Here is a 17705-nt window from a genome sequence, read left to right on the forward strand (position 1 = left end):
TCACAAAAAAAGAAAAGAAAAATCGCATTTGAATTCTGTAATTTTCTTTGTTTATAATTTCCAATGTATATCTTTAAAATCAATAAAATTTGATCACAAAAAAAACAAAAACATGTTGTGCAGAACAGGTTGAGTTGCTGAGTATATTTATGAAACAACAACAGAGAGGCTCTGTAGTCCGAACCAAGACGGCTAACTTTCCTTACTCCTTCCGTTCTTACCTTTCACAATAAAAGCCCTAGACATATAACATTCGCAGGCGAGTATTTCGCATTTTCGTGTTGTTTATTCATCACGCCCCCCGTGTGTAAAGGCCTTAAGAAGCAGTTTATATTTACATGACAGAGAGCATCCTGTATGTAAATTCAACCCAGGTCAGAACTATAACTTTAACCCAGTGCAACGGCACGAGATTAAGTGGGAAAAAGTGTAAGAAATGTGTGACGAGTGTGTGACACTGCTGCTGCACCAAGGAGCTACGACCTTTGTTACTCGACCCAAAAGTCAAGATATTGGGAAAATATTTTCTTAAATCTTGAGGTTTTTATGTCTTTTCTTCATAACTTGGCCGGTTCAAATACAGCAAACTGGCGGACGTTACAGATTGGTTTATGTAACACTCCTTAGTGCAGTCAACCAGTCACTTTAACAGCTAGTCAGTCATCAAGCCCTCTAACCAAACTAACAATCAACCAGCCAGCAAACCAGGCAGTTAACCAGCCACACAGTGGATGTTAACCAGGTAGTTAACCAGCCACACAGTGGATGTTAACCAGGTAGTTAACCAGCCACACAGTGGATGTTAACCAGGTAGTTAACCAGCCACACAGTGGATGTTAACCAGGTAGTTAACCAGCCACACAGTGGATGTTAACCAGGTAGTTAACCAGCCACACAGTCACTCAGTGGATATTAACCAGGTAGTTAACCAGCCACACAGTGGATGTTAACCTGGTAGTTAACCAGTCACACAGTCACTCAGTGGATGTTAACCAGGTAGTTAACCAGTCACACAGTCACTCAGTGGATGTTAACCTGGTAGTTAACCAGTCACACAGTCACTCAGTGGATGTTAACCTGGTAGTTAACCAGCCACACAGTCACTCAGTGGATGTTAACCTGGTAGTTAACCAGCCACACAGTCACTCAGTGGATGTTAACCTGGTAGTTAACCAGCCACACAGTCACTCAGTGGATGTTAACCAGCCACACAGTCACTCAGTGGATGTTAACCAGCCACACAGTCACTCAGTGGATGTTAACCAGCCACACAGTGGATGTTAACCAGGTGGATGAAGGATAGAAAGTAAAAACGCTGCCAGCAGAGAGAAAGTAGAGCAACGCAAAAGCACACTCCAAAATAGCTTTAAAAACAAAAATTTACAAAACTTAAACTAAAATACAAAAGTTACAGAAACTTAGATACAAAAACTTACCAAAAAGCACAAGTCCGGAATAAGCCAAGTTTAGCATGCAGAACACAAACAAACACAGAAACAAAGCAGAAAAACAACGTAAGAGACAATTTTTGCACAGTTATACTGAATAAAGCAGTTAGCTACACACTCACACACACTCATACAATACACACACACTCATACAACACGCACGCACGAACAATCACAATCACACACACAGCAGTTTGCTTGAATGACAGTTTGACATAAACACATAAGCCAGAAGCTACGAGCTAAGCTAACGAGTAAAGCTGAAAGAAACATCTGATGGGGAATGACTCCGTTTAGTTCACTGACACACACACACACACACACACACACACACACACACACACACGCATACATACATACATACATACAGTCACTTAAAATTATACTAAAGTGAATTTAGTTAAAATATAACTCTTGCTATGTAATACTACTTCTTCAGTCTTGGAGATATTTTGTATGTATAAACTGAAAGTGAACTGACAACACAAATCAGCCAAAACAGGATTATTTTAACACTAAAACCATCATTCAATTAATCCGGAAACCAAGACCAGAACATTTTGCAGACTGTCAATTTTTTTATTTTATCGGGGAGATTTCACATCCATAAAATTCTCGAGGTCTCGTCCATCATTTCAACCTTTCAGAAATAAATTTAGAAGGAGTTATGTATTATTTATCCAAATTATAAACAATAAGAAATGTGCTACTATACTTAATTTACTACAGGTGTGAATGTGATTTAATGCCCATCTTCTCTGTTGCGTTGTTATTTATATAATTTATATTATTGTATTTTTTTACATTTTATTTAATTATCTTTTAGATAGGGCTGTCAATCGATTAAAGTATGTATGCGCCCCACGTGCCGAGGCTCAGTCCTTACTGCAGCGGCCCTTTGCTGCATGTCATCCTCTCTCCCTTTCATAACTATCACTGTCAAATAAGGCAAAAAGCCCTACAAAATAATATTAAAAAAATACATATTTAAACGCAATTAAATAGCAAATTAATCACGATTATTAGAAATCAATTAACAACACAAAACAATGACAAATATTGTCCAGAAACCCTAAATAATCAAAAATAGCTGCTGTTGTTTTTACATTTTCCACTCAAATGTGATAACTTTCTAAGTACTAGGTGCAGAAAAATAAACCTACAGTCAACATTTGAAGTGTGTGCATTTAGAAGTTAAATCAATCACACCGGTGAACGCACTTTCATTCCTCGTTATAACATAAAAACACATTGCAGACACACATGCAGGCGAACTTACGTTATTATTCCGCGTCTCCACAGCAGGGAACTTCCTGACAATAAATTTAACCGCAGACTCCAAGTTCTTATCAACGAGATAGGAGGGCTTAGCCTTGGGATCGCCACACGCCTGGAAAGGTGAGAGGAGAAGAAGAGGTGAGGAGAAACAAAACAAGAACTATGGTGAGTATACACTGCTGCTACTGAAACACTCTACATTTCAACATTTATTTCTACTAATCTAACATTTTCTTTCCTCATGGTCAGGCATGTTAGATGTGTGGTCATCACCAGGGAAACAGAGGAAGCTGGTTTATCCCGGTCCAGGATGTGAGGGGGGGTTCAGGTGGATGAAATATTGACATCACTGACATTTAGGGGAAGTTTCTGGACCAGAGGAATATTTAAATAGGGATGTCACGATACCAGGAATTTAGTAGTCGATACCAGTACCAGTGATATAGCACGATTCTCGATACCAATTCGATAAAAACAAAACAATAAATCACATCTACTTCAACATACACTTCTTTATTACCGTCCGCAGACTGGTTTATGCAAATGTATTATTAGTCCTGATGATCCGACTCAAGTTTCTTGCAAAAAACTACATTTTACAAGATTACATTTAAACACATCATATTGACAATTTACCTTCGTCCACTCATTTTTACAGTCTGAACTTATCATAATATAACTCAATGCAACCTCCGTACGTTAGCTGTTAGCTCCGTTATTGAGCCAAGCAGGACTGTGCTGCTAACAGCTAACGTTAACTAGCTCTCCTCCTGACGATTTCAACTGGGATTTATTGTTCACATTAGCCGTGTTTCCATTCAATTGTCAAGTAAATTTTAAGAGAACTTTTGAAAAGTCGAAAAACTAAATTGCAAATTAAACGCGTTTCCATCGACGAGTTTGGTGCGAATAAACAGTGTAGTTTGGTCAGAAGTTGGCGCTATAGGCTATGCAATCCGTCAGTAAACAGAGTAGAAGAATAAGTAGAGGTTGAGAACCGTAAACAAAACAAATCGGCTTTTAATTGTTCTTTCATGTTAGCTAGTATTGGTCATGTTCGATGTTGTCCGAAGAAAGCATTTACACGTTATGGGAATATCCAAGAAGACGCCGACAGCAGAAACAGCTGATCAGTCTTGAGTTAAATGTAGGTATGCACCGATCCGACTTTTTCAGTCCCGATACCGATACCTGGGCTTTGGGTATCGGCCGATACCGAGTACCGATTTGATACCAGTGTTTAATCAATAAGCTGTATGCCTCACTGTGTGGAAGTGACTGGATCATTCTGTTATATGTAAGGAAACATCAGGCTTGACTTAAACATCGCTCTCCTAACTTTGCAAAACAAAATGTAACAAATTAATACATAGATATAAATTTACTGAATTGTTATTTATTATTAAAATAATAAATTGTACACCAACAACTTGGCAAAAAGAATCTTCAAAATTAACAGAATTTGTATTAACATTAAAATAATAATAAAATAATTTTCAAAATGCGAATAAAAATGCGTGAATGGGAACACGGCTATTGGAGCATTACCAGGGAACGTTTCTATCGTCCCGGGACGCCGTTAAGTCTCGAGCCCTGACGGTACCTGCGCTACTGTAGAAAAACGAGCACCATTACCTTTTCCGAATTTTGGCTTCGACTTGGTACCGAAGTATCGTGACATCCCTATATTCAAAACATGAAAACAAACACACACAAACTTGATTGCAAGTGACCTGTGCAGTCTAATTTACCATTTAGATACACCAAAACAAGGAGACTTCAAAGTGTTTTAATAACAATCAACAGGACAGATTTCCACTTTGCTGAATGAAGTTTGGAGGTCTGTGGTTTTCATGTTTGTGTAAACCAGCTTCATCTGAATTCATCAGTGGTTCTCACCTGCTGAGCTGTGGAGAGACATCAGAGAGCCGAGCACAGATACTGAAATGTTCATCTCAAATACTAGTTTTTCTACATGTTGTATTTGCTGGCCCTCATTACCATCAGCTCAAGTCTGGTGGAAAGATTTTTTAAGTATCTACTAATTTAGCCTCATTTTCATCATCCAGGAATTTCATCCACAGCAGAGAGGATGAGAACCACTGAGAGAGTCCCGGGTAATGAGAGGGTTTCAGTTTAAACTGAAGTGTCTCTGGGCCATCGCTGGTTAGTACCACTGCATGACGGGCAGAGTGATGGACGGGTAAAATGAAGAAGGGGTTAAATGAAACAAGAGAAAACAAAAGGAAGAGAAAGAGGGAGAACTTAAGTACAGAGAGTCAAGAGAAAGAGAGAAAGTCCTATTTTAGGCAGCAATATTTTAATTATTTCACTCCACCTGCACCTTTTTCCTTCTCATTATTAATAATTCTCATCTCCTCATCAGTATCTGCCTGACAGCCCTGACTCTGGCAGGAAGCAACAGCGCTCATGCATTATGGGTAGTGTAGTAGTGAATGGTGAGGAAGATGTGGTCCATGCATGTGCCATAAACGGAGTGGATGTATAAAGTCTGTTGGCTGCCAACACAGAGGAGCGATCCTAGAAGAGGTCAGCGACCGTTCTGAGGATTCAGTTCCTCTTGGGTTTAAAGGTTTAGAAAAGTGGAAGCACACATTTAGAGAGGCCATAATAATTACAATGAAGTTACCAAAAATGAAACACAAAACACTACGCTATATATGTAATGTTTCTACCCGCAGGAACATAATCACCACAACCATAAAACTGGACTTCAGTTTGCATGGCGCTGAAACATTTCCAGCATCAGCCAGTACAAAATGAAACCACAAAACAGCAGCACATGCTAGTTCACACAAGCACAGAAGGTTAACGGATAACCGGGCTATCAAAACGTGATGAAACGCCGGCTGAAAACGCTGCTCTTTGTTGACATGTAGCAGCTGAGATTTTCACTTTACTGTCAAATGTTTCGTGAGTTTTTAGTCGTCACGTTTAGCGTTGTGGTTCCCAAATGCAAGACACTGAATCACATCAGAGCCACTACTGTGGATGTTGCTGGTTTAACTGCACGTTTAAGAGGATCAACATCTGCTGCTACTTTGCATCTGCTATAATTCAACATGGGACGCAAAATGGTGGAGGTGTAAATTAGGTTTAATTCACTAGAAACATTATCCTAAAAACCCCACACAAAAAAACGATAGCCTACCCCACGAGCAAAATCAACCAGCATCTGATGCCACCTTGCATCTGCAATAATTCAACAAGGGATGCAAAATGGTGCAGGTGTAAAATAGGTCTAATTCACTAGAAAAAGTATCCTTAAAAAAAAAGCATTGCAGGTGTAAAATAGGTTTCATTCACTAAAAAAATCGTCACGACAGGTAAAAAATTTTTTTTTTCAAAAAATCCTACTCCACGAGCAAAATCAACTAGCATCTGCTGCTGCTGCAAAAAAGCTAGCCTACGCCACGAACAAAATCAACTAGTAACTGATGCCACTTTGCATCTTTTATAATTCAATATGGGATGCAAAATGGTGCAGGTGTAAAACAGGTTTGATTCACTAGAAAAATTATCCTGACAGGTCAAAAAAAAGAGAATAGCCTTCCCAACGAGCAAAATTAACTAGCATCTGTTGCTGCAAAAAAAGCTAGCCTTCTCCATGAGTAAAATCAACTAGCATCTGCTGTAATTCAACATGGGATGCAAAATGGTGCAGGTGTAAAATAGGTTTAATTCACTAGAAAAATTAGCCTAAAAAAAGAAAGAAAATGGATAGCCTACCCTACGATAAAAATCTACTTAACACTATGTATCATGCTAGCTACCTAGCCAAAACCCAGTTCAGTTTGTCTGTTTATTCTGTTAGCTGACGCTAGCTCACGCACAACAACACCAGAAACAGGCATGCTGAGCTCTTGTAGAGCTGGGTCTTAAACACACCCACTACTGCAGGGTCTCGCACACAAAACACTTGGGACACTTTGGGGGGGTTTGACACATAAAAACATACAACACCAACATGATTTCAATACCCATCAATGACACAGACTGGACCTCGAGTCTCAGCTTGATTCCTTGCGCCTACTTCTCTCACACCTGACCAGATTTTCAATTTCAACAGCTGACAATGCTCATAAGTCGCCGCCATTGTGCGTTTAATCAACAGCTACGGGCCAAAGAAAATCCGTTGAGGTGTGTGAGAGGCAGACTGGATTTTAACTATGTAAAATGAGAAGCAAGGAATCAAGATGTGACTGTTAAATCCATGCAGTTGCAGAAGCACAAGCCTTGTTGTTTTTCTAACACAGTGGTTCTTCTGATGACAACACACCACTAGCCTCGCCCTACAACAACAGACTAGTCTCTACAGTGGCCGCTATAATGTAGTTACCCTTTGACTCACGCCGGGGAACTGCAGAGTAAAAAACACTGTCTGGTTATTTCATAACATTGGTATGCTGACTAAAAGGACTGCACAAGTGTTTCCATGTTTTAGCCCAAACTCAAAAACAGTTTTTGCTCTCTTTTAGACATTAAGATGGTCAACAAGTTTTTAAATTGGAGTCTGAAAACTTTCTTTTACAGACAGAACTGAACTGATAAAATATACATTTGTTGATCTTATGCTGTCTTCATTAATTTGTGATGCTTGCTCTAGAACAGACCTGTCTCCTAATAATTACGTATCCATTCAACTAAACTGAATTCTCAATTACATTTGAAAGGAAACGTATTTTGTCGCAGATTACGTTTGTCTTTTACGTATCAGAAATATCTTTGTAAGTCAGCGAGCGACGTAGTACAATGAGCGACACACAGAGCAGGTGATGTAGTATATCGAGTGACTGTGAATGAATTACTGAATAATAACGGGTATAACAAGTGAGAAAGTCCGCTACTAGCGGGCATGCGGGAGGGGAGGTGGATGGGTCCAACAAACACGGGACTTTCCCTCAGGAGTGAGGTGTTCGCGTCCCGCATGAAACATTTTGTTTTTAAGTCATTTTAAACGAAACCGTGATGTTTTTTTTATTAAGCCCAACCCAGTAGTTTTGTTGCTTTTTCGTATTGTTGTTTTCATTTACATCATTAATCACATGTTTAAAACTGAGACCTTAACCAAAACGTATTTTGGTTATGCAGTTTAGTTGCATGGGAACGTAATTTTGTGAGAGACCGGGTTGTCTTGAAATGCCCTTCATAAAATATCTTAACTGGTTTATTTACTTACTTGTTGGTGCGTTCAAATGACAGTAGGAACTTCCAACATCCAGGACTTGTGGGTAAGTTACCAACATCGACTTTTAATTATTTTCTAATATTTTTCACACAGAAGTGGAACAGGAGTAGAACAGACATTGAACTCTTTTCCGTAGTCATTTGTCTAGTACAAAAGAAAATGGAGATTTTTGTCATAGTGACAACACAAGTCAGAGGGGCCGTGGAGTGTCGTCGCAGCTCGCCGGGAAGAGAACGACCGCAACTTCGTAAATGGATGGCTGGCTAGTTAGCTAGTCGTAGGGACCGTTGGATCCAATGGCGGAATTAGCAAGCTAGCCAACTAGCCAGCTGTCCGCTAGTTAACTAGATAGCTTTCTAATTCCACCATGCTTTGGCCATGCCACCAACTAGTGTAGCATTAAAGCATAGCGGAATTAGCAAGCTAGCTAACTAGCCAGCCGTCTTCTAGCTATCATGCTAATTCCACCATGCTTTAATGCTACACAGGTTACAGAAAATGAGCCGAACAAAGTTGTCACTCATCTGGCGATAGCAATGTGCTTTCCTACGCTAGGAAATGTGTGTAGATGAAGCATTAAGTTGTTCAATTTTACTCATTAGCGCGCTACAACGGTCGCAATGGCATCGGTACACATAAAAATGGCCGCCGCTCTGACCATCCTGCTACATTGTCCGTTCTATTCATTTTCATCACTGTCTGATGTCAGAACTGCATTACAGGTGACAGTGACATGACTTACAGGCAATTAACAACACATTGACAAGCATTCAATGTAAACACCTGTGCTTTAGGATAATGGTTGGTCGATAGTTATAGTTATACATGAGTTGTAATTAATGGGCTAAAACATGCAGAAACCTTGTTTCTACACTAGTATCAACTATCTTATTTTTTGTAGATACCGCCACATCACTGCAGCTTCAACTCATCTACTATTAATTAATGAACTTTCAGCAGTAAAGAACAGAGCTGGCTAGTAGTTGCTTGGCATCACATTTACATGGCGTGGCATTGTCCATTAGTGCTGGTGGTTTGCTAGTGCAATAAGCTGGCTGGCTGGGTTTCGGGTGGGGTTGGGGGGGCTGATGGAAGGATGGATGGAAGGAGAGGGCGCAGTGAATGGAGGGACAGGGCATGGGAATAAGCTGAGCATCAGTGGTGGTCAGGGAGGAGTCGGGGAGCTGTTGCCTGGATACCAGAACAGACCTCAGTCTTGCCTCCACCATCGTTCCTCCACTCCGAGTAGCAATTAGCCGCTGAGCTTCTCAAAGGGCTGCAACATATGGCGGGGGACTCTGGACTAGATGGCACTGGGCCGGGGGAAACCTACATCTGAAAACTAATTACGGCTACTAATTACTGGATGAAATATTCCAACACCCCGTGGCACCTTTATAGTGATCCTTCAGAGTCCCCGTAAACCACGCTAAAACATACCAGTCCTCTCTGAGATGAATTACTTTTTTGTCTGTCATTCCTCTCTCGTTTTCACAAGGAGGGATTAACTGCTGAAAAAAGAAAGAAAAAGAGCTCCAAAGAAAGGATGGTTTGACGTGATTAGCAACAGAACCATTAGAGAACCACTACAGCGTGTGAAGAGCTGGCTGACTGCCTGGACTGCCTGCTGGCAGCGGGTAATCTTCACTCATCCTCTTGCATTTGTCTGCATTACTGTACTTGTTTTGTACCAGAATACTTTAAAATAAACTTTTAAGGATTAAACCGGCATCTAAAAAAGAGGTTGTTGGCATGTAAGTGCTAAATTGGCTGCCAATTAAACAATGGTGGAATGTAACCAAGTACATTTACTCTTAGTGCTAAAAAACTTTTGACGTACTTGTACTTTACTTGAGTATTTCCGTTTTCTACTACTTCTACTACTATACTACTCCTGTACATTTATTTGAGCGATTAAGTTACTTTTAGGGCTGGGCGATAATTCAATATGATAATTTATTATCTTTCAATGGAATCGTATCTTAATTAAATCATATATTGAGATATCGTGATACACAATTACTTTGTGTAAATTGATAATATAACAACCGCGTACTAACTCCAATTTCTCAGAAAATGTGATGTGAAATTTTGTGGGAATACCATTTGAAGATTGCAGTTTTGTTTTTACATCATACTTTACTAGGCCTGTCAAAGTTAACGCGATAATAGCGCATTAACGCAAATTCATTTTAACACCACTAATTTCTTTAACGCATAAACGCAACTTGTGATTTTTTAGGTTATAGTATATTTGTCCACTCCCATGTTGATAAGAGTAAAATGTGCAAATAGATAAAAAATGTGCAATTAATTTGCGATTAAATATCTAAATCGATTGATTTTTCTCAAATAAAGCACGGAAAAACAATGTGCATGTGAAAATGAATTTGTATTGAGGGTTGGTAAAACTGACAGTGAATGGAGCCCAGCCTTACTCTCAGCGTTACAGATTCAAACATGAAGAGGAGTGAGGCACAAAGGAGAGGACCAACAGATCAGTACAGGTAGCCAGGAGCAGGAGGAGCAGGAGCAGGAGGAGCAGGAGGAGGAGGAGCAGGAGGAGGAGGAGGAGGAAGAGGAAGGGAGGAAGGGTGAAGGGGGTGGGGTTTCATCAGTGGAAGGTGATAAACTTTGCAAACCTTCCAAACTTGTCCTTGCTGCATAGGAGAGGGGGGAAGCATTGGAACGGAGAGAAGAAGAGAAGAAATCAAAACAAAGAGCCCACCCAGACAAACTGCTGGATCACTGGTCTACACACTCACTCGCTCACACACTAACACACTAACACACACACACACACACACACATATGCACGTCTTTAAACAGCTGCTCTCATACAGGTGTTTTCTGCACATCTGGGAGTTCAGTTAAGGAGAGCCAACACATCAAAAAACAACACATGCTGCGCCGACATGTGATCATATCAACACACGCCGTCTTCAGAGTGACACAAAGTGTAGCATCCCCACCTACACATCCAATTTAAGAGTGTGTGGGAGGGCTGACATCATAATAATAATAATAATAATATTAATAATAATATGGCCGACACTCTGGCTGTCAGCGTCTCAAATACACAAGACAAAGTTTGGCCTCTGTAGTTTTCACCGGCTGCAATATTTGCTCCACATTTCGTCTCCGTGGCGGTTGCTTAGTAACTGACAATGCAGCACTCCCAAGTGATGGTGATGCTCTGATGTTTGAATTTATCATGTCATAGTTATATGGACACATAGCAGCAACATGAGTCATGTATTTCTACTGTATTGTACTGTACTGTACTGTGATGGCACTTTTAGTGGGATTTGGTTTGGTTTAGTCACCTGGAGTCAAGAAAAAGTTTGATCTTGAGCTGCTCAAGTCTTGGATGGTTAATAATGTAAATCTATGTGGAGCCAGACCCATAAATCTGCCAGGTCGTCGGTATCGGTGTATAACATGTCGAGAAATTGCTGTAGAGAAATGTCAAAATAGGTTTGATGTCATTTAGAAACAGTGCTACATAGCTTTGAAAAAAAGAAGAGCAGATTTTGTTGATCAGAAAACAGCTGCTGTTAGTGTGCAGCATGAAGCAGTAGGAAATGTTGGCACCACGCAGCCAGTAGAAGAAGAAAATCCTGATCTCACACAAACCACTGCATCAGCAAAAAAATAAACAATTAGTATTGTAAACTTAACAGGACAGTGGAGATAGTACTGGTTGGACATAGAGGTGGAATAAGTCCTGCTGAGTGTTCAGCAAATGGAAATAAATCTCTGTTAAATACCCTTTACAACACCTCACCTCTGTCTAACAGATAACTTAAAATAGCTCTATAGTTTCTGTCTCAACGTACTCTATTGTTTTGCTCCTGCACATGTTGAATTTGTACATCGGTTTACTACTTCATTTAATGTTTTATTTTAAAACAAAAATTATAACTTGCACACTTTGCTATTGTATGTCGTATATAATTCTGTTTATATTTTTTTTATGTCAGCTGTAATAGTTCGGTATATCTAAAGTGTATTCTAATATATTCTTTATATTGTGTATTCTATAGATATTTATCTCTACTGTTGATATGAACATTTTATTTACTGTTCCTGTGCATTGCCTGGATTACCTGCTGCTGTAATAAAATAAATTCCCAATTTGGGATCAATAAATTACATCTATATATCTATCCATTTATCTAGTCTGTTTATTTCACTTAATGGTACTTTTGAAATCATTGTAAACTGACATAACAAAGCAGAATAAGCTCTAGCCTAACATTAACATCTCTCTCAGTTTCAATAATAATAATTTAAAAAAAACATTTTTAAAAGCTTAAGGGTGATTTCTGTTGCTTTTACTCCAAACTGCATTAGAATTTACAGGTGTTAATGTTGTTGCATCCATCCTGTGGATACATCTGAAGTAAAGCTGCAACGACTAAACGATTAGTTGTAAAACCATTTTCTAACATTTCATAGACCAAACAACTAATCGATTAATCAAGAAAATAATCGTTAGTTGCAGCCCTAATCCAACGCTACAGTAGATGGTACTGCTGGTGGTTAGAGAACATCTAGTCTAGTTGCTAAAAATATTTCACTGTGTGTAACTACTCCTTTCACAGAGACTTTGCATTTTTTATTTTTTTTAAATAATTGTAGTCATGATAAATTTTATATTTTTTAACTAACTGCACACTATCTTAGGAGACTCTGGGTTTTACCTGAGTGTGAGCAAAGTTAAGGAACATAAATACCCTGTAAGCGCTGTGTGCAAGACAAAATATGATGTTAGAAGGTCCACTGGCTGGAAGATAAGCACAGCAAACAAAAACTTTAATGCCACTCAGCCAAGATTAATTGAGGTGACTGTTACGGAAAAAATTTAGGGAACAGATTTTAAGGTTTTCTGCAGCTAGCCAATGATGTGTAATGGGTGCTTAAAATGGAAAAGAACACTGCTGTGATCTCAGATGATAATATTACCGTTAGTGAGCATGAATTCTCCCAAAAGGTAGAAACAAGACAACCAAGTCTGTCACCTGTGTTTTCATTAATTACTCTGCTGATGATAAATTACACTTCAGCAGGCAATTTTCAGAAATAAAAAGATTAAACTGGTACCAGATTGATTGTATCAGATTAGTGTCCCAGTTCTTTAATTTCTAGCTTTGGGATGAAGTTATTATTGGATGCTGGAGATGCTTTTCTAATATCACAAGGTGAAAGAAAGCATAAAAAAAACACATGAACAGCAGTTCAGGGTGGATATACTCAGAAGCCTTATTATTATGGTGAGGCAGATCAGGATAGATATGAAGATGATGGGACAGACCGAAAGAAAAAGGAAGGAAGGAGGGAGGAAAGGAAGGAAGGGCGTACTAAGAAGAGTAATCAGCAGCAAAATCTCAGTGTCTGACTGCTCATACTGTTTTATAACTTACACAGAGGACAAAAATACAGATGTGTTCGCCATGTAAAGTAAAAAAAAATGTTGTTAATTATCTGTTGAGAATCAAATTATCTGATGATAACAGACCATCAATATGATTCCTGGTACTTTAGAAATAACTGCTGAACGGTATAAGACAACTCAAACGTAAACAAATAGGAAACAGTATGAACTTTCAGACACTTCTACTCTGAACTAAAACTGTGTTAGGACATGACTGACCTCTCTGTCTTTTTTTATTCATCATACATACCCAGGCACAAAGGCTCGTCCCACACAAACAGACCCACTACTCTTTTCCTCCCACACACAAACCATTGGTGTAACACTTGAGCAACACAGTTAAGACTCTGTAACATGTATTATATTTAACATGAATATGTCTATTGCACCCAGATGTCATGTTAATGTCACTGAGAAGGGCTTAGATTAAAATGCTATATATATATATTTGTGCTTAAACAACTAATTAATCGAGCAATTAACCTCTTTTAACCGACGAACCCGGTACCAGGTTCGGCTGAGTTGTGTGTTAAAACGCTGCCTTTAAAAACTTCATAAAATGCTGTGGTGGTCTTTTTTCTGTATTGTTTCTAAAAAGACGAGGCCTTAACGCTACTAAAACAACACTCCAAGTGTATTTGTCCAAACAATGTTTGTTTGGCAATGATTTCAATATTTTAGTTACAAAAAAACAAACGAGAAATTGTATTTTTAACTTTTATTATAATATTTTTTACCATTTTTATATTGAATGTAAATACTTGACTTTGGATTCTTATTTTGTTATCTTATTTACATTGTTATTGATCTTATGTTGTTATTATCTAAGTTAATAATCTAATCATTATTATAATACAACTACTCCATTTAGAGTCAAAATTATACAATTTAGTTTTTTTTTTTTATTGACTTTATACCGTGCACAATGATAGAATGTGATGATGCACAGGGTAAATGTCATGGCCAAAGGCTCCATTGTGTGCACATAGCCTCCTGTAGTGGATATCAGTAGTATTTTAGAGACAGATTCCCTTTCAAGAGGTAGAAAACCCATTTGGCACACTTTGGGTACCAAGTGGCCAAATGGAGTCCTCCTGGTCCTATCCTCACTAAAACCTTTGTATAATCCATGTGCTTTGTGTTATTTATATCTGCTTTGGCACAGTTGTAGTTGAGGAGTTGCTGAATGAATTCAGTGGCATCTCTGTGCATGGCATCATTGCTATAATGGTGTTATCCATTGTCTAATCTAGAAAACATTTTAGGCGAGGATAAAAATGGAAATCTTTCCTTTGGTTTATGACAATTTACTCAGGAATAGTAACAGTCACAACGTTACTGAAACTGGGGATGAATTCTCTGAGGTCTTACCTATCCATAGAGACCAAGATCATGCATATAGACCTGGTAGTTGTGGAGTTAGTCCTGATTTATTTTGGGAATGTCTGTCTAGGTGAACCACACCTTCCAGCACCCCTAGGGCTTAAGAGGTTAGGTGAGAAGTTCGTCATGGAGTCCACATAAAGTGACCTGCTAGATAAAGCTAGGGCACACAAATGGATTTTATTTTTAAATAATATACTGAATTATTTGTGTTCGGCGTTTTTTAGTCATCATACTGGACTCTGGTGTTGTGCCGAGTATTTGTTGATATTTTTGACCAGCTTCTTTAATGATTAATCAAATAAGAGACACACAATAAAGCAGTAGATGTCATGTTAATGTCACTGAGAGAGGCATACATTAAAATGCTAAATATATTTGTGCTGAAACTAATAATTGATCATTTAAGTGATCAGTTCATCACTGATTCCACATAAAGTGGCCTGCTAGATAAAGCTATGGCACACACATGGGTTTGTTATATTTGTATATTATACACTGAATGATTTGTGTTTTTGAGTGCTGGTCAGTAAAGTGGGCAGTTTATAGACCTCATGCTGGACTCTGCTGTTGTGCTGAGTATTTGTTGATATTTTTGTCCAGCTTCATTAAAGATTAATCTACAAATTAACATACAATAAAGCATTTAACTGCTCGCTTCATGTTCTTACTATTTAGCAAACTAAATGCAGCTATCAGCCAGCTGGGGTGTAAAGACACTAGGAACCTGTATACATACAGCTGGCTTGGTTTGAGCTGATCGCTGTTAGCATCAGACTGCAGCTGTGTTTTGGTTTCTGGAGAGACGACGCCCGAACGCTGCCATTACCTCCGCTAGCTCCGTTAGCTCCTAGCGCTGCTGCAGGCCTTTAGGTTCAGCTCAGGGAGATCAGTGTAACGGGTTACGGTTTAGTTAAACTGATATGCATTTACTAAACTGTCCACATTAAGTCTACATGTGTATTTAGTCCAACTGAAAACATCCAACATCGTAAAACAGATGCTCCACTTTACCGCAAGCTAACGCCACAGCTAGTGGCTAGCAGTGCTAGCTTCCAGGGATGTTAGCTTTCAAGTTAGCTTCCAAGTTAGCATCCAGGGATGTTAGCATCCTTGGAAGCTAACAGCTAGCATCCAGAGATGTTAGCATCCCTGGATGCTAGCTGTTAGTTTCCAAGCTAGCATCCCTGGAAGCTAACAGCTAACATCCCTGGATGCTAGCTGTTAGCTTCCAGGGATGTTAGCATCCAAGCTAGCTTCCAAGGATGCTAACATCTCTGGAAGCTAACAGCTAGCATTCAGTGATGTTAGCAGTGTTAGCATCCTTGGAAGCTAGCTGTTAGCTTCCAGGGATGCTAAGGGGACCCACTTTGGATAATTGATGCGTATTTAACAGATTTAAATCACAGTATTATCGGTGGTTAATCTGCATAATATCAGTAGCTAACGGTGGAGCAGCAGTCAGTGCTAGCTTCACACCGTCTCCATGTTGACTCTGGTTTGGTGGTCTGGGGGTCTGGTGGTTTGGGGTTCTGGGGGCTGCAGGTGCAGATTAACGTCCATATATTAATTTCATAATGTGGTTATATATAACTGAGTGTGTGTGGTCGGACCTTCTTGATGTTGTAGACTCTGGTTAACATCCCGACTCCTCGGTCGTTGAGGATGGTGAGCTTCTCTGCCAGCTTCTGCTGGCTGGGCTGGATCACTCCCCGAGACATCTTCGCTCCTCTGGTTCAGTTCCTCCAGTAGATGATGATGATACAGGTATAGCAGCAGGTTGGTTAACAGTAGAGAGAGAAGCTGTGGTTGATGGTGTTATTAGATCTCGCCCATGTTCAGATGTTCGGTGACAGCAGCTTCCTGTACTCCTCCCTCCGTCTCTCTCCGTCTGGCCCTGCACAGGGATGAAGAGGAGGATGAGGAGGATGAAGAGGAAGAGGAGGAGGAGTTGTCCTGGTTTTCTACTGCTGCGTTCAGGGAACACGCGTTAAAGCCTGATGTGATCAAATTCACAACAAAAAAAAACGTGGGCAACGATGGAGACACCTGGAGTGGCGTGATTGGGAGGAACGGCCTCCCTGATCTAAACCCGAGTGGTCGTTTGTTATTGGACTTCTGTGCTAGTCATGGATTGTCCATAACGAACACCATGTTCGAACATAAGGATGCTCATAAGTGTACTGGTACCAGAGCACCCTAGGCCGAAGGTCGATGATCGATTTTGTAATCGTATCGTCTGATCTGAGGCCTCATGTTTTGGACACTCGGGTGAAGAGAGGGGCGGAGCTGTCAACTGATCACCATCTGGTGGTGAGTTGGGTCAGAGGGTGGGGGAAGACTCTGGACAGACCTGGTATGCCCAAACGGGTAGTGCGGGTGAACTGGGAACGTCTGGAGGAGGCCCCTGTCCGAGAGATCTTCAACTCACACCTCCGGCGGAGCTTTTCTGGCATCCCTGTGGAGGTTGGGGGCATTGAACCCGAGTGGGCGATGTTCAAAGCTTCCATTGCTGAAGCTGCGGCGGTGAGCTGTGGTCTTAAGGTCTTAGGTGCCTCAAGGGGCGGCAACCCTCGAACACCGTGGTGGACACCGGTGGTCAGGGAAGCCGTCCGACTGAAGAAGGAGGCCTTCCGGGATATGTTATCTCGGAGGACTACGGAGGCAGTTGCAAGGTACCGACAGGCCCGAAGAGCAGCAGCCACTGCCGTGACGGAGGCAAAGCAGCGGGTGTGGAAGGAGTTCGGAGCAGCCATGGAGAAGGACTTTCGGTCAGCGCCAAAGTGCTTCTGGAAAACCGTCCGGCACCTCAGGAGGGGGAAACGGGGAACCATCCAAGCTGTGTACAGTAAGGATGGGACACTGTTGACCTCAGCTGAGGAGGTAATCAGGCGGTGGAAGGAGCACTTTGAGGAACTTCTGAATCCGACCAATACGCCCTCTATTGTAG

General features: G+C 40.3%; 1 protein-coding gene across 8 annotated transcripts in view; it reads right to left on the reverse strand.

The window, feature by feature from the left end:
- Positions 1 to 16659, reverse strand: part of nckap1 (NCK-associated protein 1) — a 36633-nt gene extending 19974 nt beyond the window's left edge. For 2 of the 8 annotated variants that reach the window (XM_074647347.1, XM_074647346.1), the window contains exons 1-4: positions 16369 to 16659; positions 10578 to 10595; positions 4362 to 4409; positions 2728 to 2838 (exon numbers count right to left, since the gene is read on the reverse strand). In XM_074647347.1, coding sequence (XP_074503448.1) covers positions 2728 to 2838; positions 4362 to 4409; positions 10578 to 10595; positions 16369 to 16476 — 285 coding nt within the window. In that variant the 5' untranslated portion in view covers positions 16477 to 16659. The remainder of the gene's footprint in view (positions 1 to 2727; positions 2839 to 4361; positions 4410 to 10577; positions 10596 to 16368) is intronic. The other 6 variants (XM_074647349.1, XM_074647348.1, XM_074647352.1 and 3 more) reach the window with 3 other exon arrangements.
- Between the last annotated feature and the right edge of the window lie 1046 nt (positions 16660 to 17705).

Source organism: Sebastes fasciatus, chromosome 9 (genome assembly GCF_043250625.1).
Source record: "Sebastes fasciatus isolate fSebFas1 chromosome 9, fSebFas1.pri, whole genome shotgun sequence".
Classification (NCBI taxonomy): Eukaryota; Metazoa; Chordata; class Actinopteri; order Perciformes; family Sebastidae; genus Sebastes; species Sebastes fasciatus.